The 5,110-nt window shown below is 51.9% G+C and overlaps 1 protein-coding gene across 1 annotated transcript; it reads left to right on the forward strand.

Annotated features, from left to right (window-relative positions):
• Positions 1 to 355: 355 nt before the first annotated feature.
• ZBTB40 (zinc finger and BTB domain containing 40) lies at positions 356 to 4,461 on the forward strand (the record flags this gene model as incomplete). Its single annotated transcript, XM_029085214.1, has 6 exons — positions 356 to 515; positions 973 to 1,187; positions 1,761 to 1,923; positions 2,254 to 2,340; positions 3,314 to 3,534; positions 4,274 to 4,461. Coding segments are annotated over exons 1-6 (1,034 nt in total), but the record flags the coding sequence as incomplete, so codon positions are not given.
• Positions 4,462 to 5,110: the final 649 nt, after the last annotated feature.

The following is a 5,110-nucleotide window of genomic DNA, read 5'->3' on the forward strand; positions in this document are numbered from 1 at the left end:
ATAAACATTAATGAGGTCACCCCTCAGTCTCCTCTTCTCCAAGCTAAAGAGCCCCAGCTCCCTCAGCCTTTCCTCAGCAGGGAGATGCTCCACTCCCTTCATCATCTTGGTGGCTCTAGAGTGTAGTACCTCCAGATACTGGAGGTCTGTAGAGATTTAATACTCCTTGTGCAGATGCGTTTTTCTCCATCACCTCTAGGACATTTTTGACCCTGTGCTGGGATGCTCTGGCTACCCCAGGAAAGCCTGTCCAGTCTACGATCTCTCCCCTCTCCCTCTGAACTTAGACATAGTCCAGGTGGAGCTCCTGTCCCTTTAGCTGCAGGCTCTGACCCTGGGTGTCACTGCAGGGAAGATGTATGCCTGCCAGTACTGCGATGCTGTGTTTGCCCAGTCCATCGAGCTGTCCCGCCACGTCCGGACTCACACAGGGGACAAGCCGTACGTCTGCCGGGAGTGTGGGAAAGGTTTCCGCCAGGCCAACGGACTCTCCATCCACCTCCGGACCTTCCACAGTGAGTGTGGCCAGCTGCCTCCCTGGCTTGGGCAGCCCAGCCTGCAAGGCACAGGGTGATGTCAGAGCCGTCTGTGCCAGCAGAGGCTTGTGCGGGTGTTACTGGTGCCTGCAGGCTGCACGAGTGTTTTGTGGTGGTATTTTTCCCTCCCGAGAAAAGCAAGACTCTGTAGTGTTCTGATGCTATGAGTAGAGTTACCCCAAGGAAAGGGGCAGAGGTGGCTTCCAGCAAACCACAAGCTGCTGCGAACCCACCAGGGGAAGCTGTGGGTGATCAGGAGCAGCAACATGTGTATGCAAAGCCCAAACTATAGTGCTAGTTTTTGTCTGGGAAGGAACAAGCATTTCTTTTCCTTTTCTTTCTTCTCTCTGTGAATTCTCCTCTTAATTATTTTATTTTTTTACTTGATTTCTTTGCCCCCCTGTGGTTTTTTTTTTTTTACACTTCTGCATGGTAGACATCGAAGATCCCTACGACTGCAAGAAGTGCCGGATGAGCTTTGCCACCCTGCAGGAGCATCGCAAGCACATCCATGAAGCCCACTCTCGAGAGTACCACCCCTGCCCTACCTGCTCTAAAGTCTTCAGTGCCCCGTCGCTCCTGGAGCGCCACATGGTGACCCACGTTGGAGGAAAGCCCTTTAGCTGTGAGATCTGTGACAAAGCTTACCAGGTTAGCAGGTGCAGCAAAGGTTTCATTTCATGTGCTGGCGGTTGCCATTGCTCCTGCACCAGGATGTCTCTCCTGCCCCTGTGCACTGAGTGCAGCAGTTTGCGGTCAGCAGAAAGAGAACGCAGAGTCCGTAGGGAAAAGGCAGGTCTGTGGAGAGAGATGGGCCATAACTGCAAAGATCTACATACCTACCCATCTGTCCCTGAGGAATCTCTTTCACCTCAGTTTCTAGCTGCCAAGAAGTGTAGGAATGAAAATACTCATGTTGCAAATGGCATGCCTCAGTGGGAGCGCGTGTGGGAGCACAGTCCTGTAAGGGAACAAAGATTCACACCAAAAGGGGACCTGCAGTGAATGAGATGAGGATGGGGGAGTCAGCAGCGTTCAGCTCTTCAGGGGCAATGGAGAAACAGAAGAGAGGCGGTAGCTCTTGTCCTGTGGGAGGATGAGCAGGTCTTGTACCCGCTGAGCACAACCCCGCTGTTGCTGTTGCGTTCCGCGCAGTTTCTTGCTGTCACCGTTCCCCTGGAACAGCTTTGAATTGTACCAACGATTTGATCCTTATCATTGCAGCAGTTGTCAGGGTTATGGTATCACAACCGGACCCACCACCCTGATATCTTTGCAGCTCAGAATCACCGCTCCTCCAAGTTCTCCTCCCTGCAGTGCAGCTCCTGTGACAAAACCTTCTCCAGCACTGCTGCTCACCGAAAGCACGTCAAGGCAGAGCACGCAGGTAACGGTGAACTTGTTAGTGAACAAAACCACATGGTGACTGCTGGGAGAGATGTAGTAATAACTCAGGTAGGACAAGGTTGCACATCTTGTTCACCTGCAAATCACGGGAGATTCTTTGTATCCTGTAGCAGTCTTTTCTGGAAAGTCTCATCTTGGTGTCTAGCAGCTCACTTGCTCTTAGCCTCTCCTTTTCCTGCCTTATCTCCAAAGATGGTCCTCATGTCTTTATGCATGTGTGATGTAGCTGAAGTACTAACAGAGCTCTGGTCCAGAAGGTCTCTTGTAGAAGACTGTGGGCACACGCTTCTGTTCTTGTCCTTATTTGCAGATGTGAAGTTCCATGAGTGTGAGACGTGCAAGGAGCTCTTCCCCACCCTGGCTCTCCTGCAGGTCCACGTGAAGTGCAGGCACTCAGGTCTGTTAGATTTGCTGTTGTTCATGTTAATCTTGTGAGCAATGACTGCTCCTGTCAGTGAGTGATGTCTAAGCTGTAAGTGGGAGAGTGAAGATGGACATGGTAAGGAAGCAGAGTGTGAGGAAACAGAAAATATGGGTGAACTGAAAAAGCACTGGTTTTGGTGAGGCTAGGACATGTTTGTTAAGCTTCTGGAGTCAAGGAGGGATCTCGATTTGCGTGTTACAGCAGAGAAGAGAGCTAAATGCAGGTGAGGAGACATCAGCACAGAGAAATGAGGAACTGAACCCCAAGCTTGGGGGTTTGTGGGGGACAGAGCTAGTGGGAGACTGGAGAAAAAGTTAGTTTAGCACCAGAAAGATCAGGAGGGGCCTGGCCTTGGGGAGACCATGTCAAGGGCCCTTTGGCAAGTGAGCAAACTGAAGCGAGGCTGTGAGGGCAGGGTGAACTGTCAGACCAGACTACTATGAAAAGTGGGTGCCCAGGGCTGTGCATGGGATGTCAGGAGAGGAGATGGATGGGGAGACACTGGAGGGGGCAGCCAACTGCAGCCTGAAGAGTGGGGAAGGAGAAGACCTAGACATAGCTCTGAGATGAGAGAGCCCCTGGCTTTGGTAGTGCAATAGCTGAATCAGGAGGTGCAAGCCAGGCCAACAAGGAGCAGTGCTGGATGGTGCAAGAGAACAGGGAGAAGAGATGTTGGTGAGAAAGGACAGCTGAAGCTATAATCAGATACACCAACCAGGTTTCTGAATGCCAGTGCTGCAGGGAGCCCGAGCTAAAATGGACCTGAGCAGCCACAAACTGTTTGACAGACGGTGCTGTAGCCAGGAGAAGGGACACTGGCACCCACCATGCCCTGAGTCTCTGCTTGGTTCCAGCCTTGCATGTCTTGGCTTTTTTTCAGCTCCCTGGGCCCTTGGGCTGGTCCTGACCCTCGCACCCAGGCTCAAGGCAGTGCTTCTCCCCGCAGGCTCCCAGCCATTTCGCTGCTTGTACTGCTCAGCGTCCTTCCGCTTCCCAGGGGCCCTGCAGAACCACGTCACCACCCAGCACTTCAAGCAGATGGAGAGCACCTTCACCTGCGAGCTCTGTGGGGAGCTCTTCCCTTCCCAGGGTGAGCTGAAGGGTCACTACAGCGCTGAACATCCCAAGGCGGTCTTCTCCCAAGCCACCATGGCCCAGATTGTGCAGGTGAAGACTGCTTTGTGCCGCAGCCCTCGCAGTTGTTCATCCATCCTCCCCCTCCAACCCTCTTATTCTTCCCAAATCCACCCTGGGCTCCTCTCACCCCTTTTGCTCCCTGATTCTCCCTTCTTAGAGGGGTTGAGGATGCAAGACCCCAGCCCACAGCGCTCTGGGATTTCTGTGCTGGTGTGCTCTAGATTTCTGTGCAGACTTATTGGAGGGGAAGCAGCTCAGTCCTAGTTTTCATGAGCCAAGACGGAGAGAGTGACAGCGTGTGCAGAGGTGCCTTGTTACTCAGAAGCTATTAAACCCCAGATGACGTGCCCCATGAGGTTATAGCTGGTTTTGTTGGAGGCCAAATACGAGGCTTGAACCCAGACTCCTTCTTTTCAGTATCTCAGCCACAGCTCCTTGGATGAGGGAGCCAAGTGTGCAAGATTCCCTGGGCTGGCATTTCTCCAGGAGATAATCACAGAGCGTTTATTGTCTACAACTGCTTGTGGAGCTAAATTATAGCAATTTTATGAAGAGAAATATTTAAATTACTCTCCTGTCTTATCTTTTGCATCATCAGTGCGTGTGGTTTGGTGTTTCGCATTAGTCTCACACCTATTGTAATTGCAGACCTCTGGCATGAAGCTAAATGTTATTACCAGAGCTGGGGCCAGGAAAGATGTGGGTAGCAAAGTGATTGTGGGGAAAGTGGTGCTCGAAGTGTCTGACTCTCAGGTCATCTTCCACACAGGTGATTCAGACGTCGGAGCAAGGAGCAGCAGAGCATATCATCTCTTTTGATGAGGCCCAACTCACTGGCTCCCAAGTCTTTGTGACATTGCCCGAATCCCAAATGAGCCAAACTGGCTCCGAGCTGGTGGCAGTGACCATGGAGGACTTTTTTGATGACAAAGTCACTCTGATTTGTGAAGAAACAAAGTGAGAGTGAGCGGCAAGTGCCCGTGCATGGCACCTGGTATCCATGAGACTCGTTCAGGAGCTGTACCTCAATGTGCTGATCCAGCAGGGAGATTCAGGGTTTCTTTGGGAAAGCAGCCCCAGGAATGGGGATCCCTTGGCATGCAGCAAGTACAGCATGGCCAAGGGCAGGAGAGGTTTGTAGACGTTCACAAGGGCCTGGAAAGTCTCCCTGCAGTCAGCAGCTGCCAGCTCAGGTGGGCTGGACCACTCATCCCTCCTGGCTCAAGAGAAATAAAGCAGCAGAGGAAAAGATGGGAATTGGGTGTGTTCACATGTGTTCCTCCACTGCTGTGAACAGAGTGGAGAGGGCGAGAGTAGTGCAAGACAAAGTTGTGGTGGTTTGGGTGTGTGAAACCAAAGAAAAAGCTGTCCTGAGAATTTGGGGTGGGGTTTTTTATGGCTGATCAGTGATGTGCTCACAGGTACCTGTTACTCTGCAGGGTGAGTAAGGGCTGCTTTGTTTCTTCTGTTGCTGTGCCCTGTGTTGTTGTGCTGCCTGTTCTGCTGACTAGAAACTCCTCCAGCACAGAGCTGACATTTGGGGCTCCCTGCTGAAGCAGAGACTTCTTGGGAGTTGTGCTAAATGGCTTCGGAGCTGTTGAGGTAA

Source organism: Antrostomus carolinensis, unplaced genomic scaffold (assembly GCF_000700745.2).
Source record: "Antrostomus carolinensis isolate BGI_N321 unplaced genomic scaffold, ASM70074v2 scaffold25045, whole genome shotgun sequence".
NCBI lineage: Eukaryota > Metazoa > Chordata > Aves > Caprimulgiformes > Caprimulgidae > Antrostomus > Antrostomus carolinensis.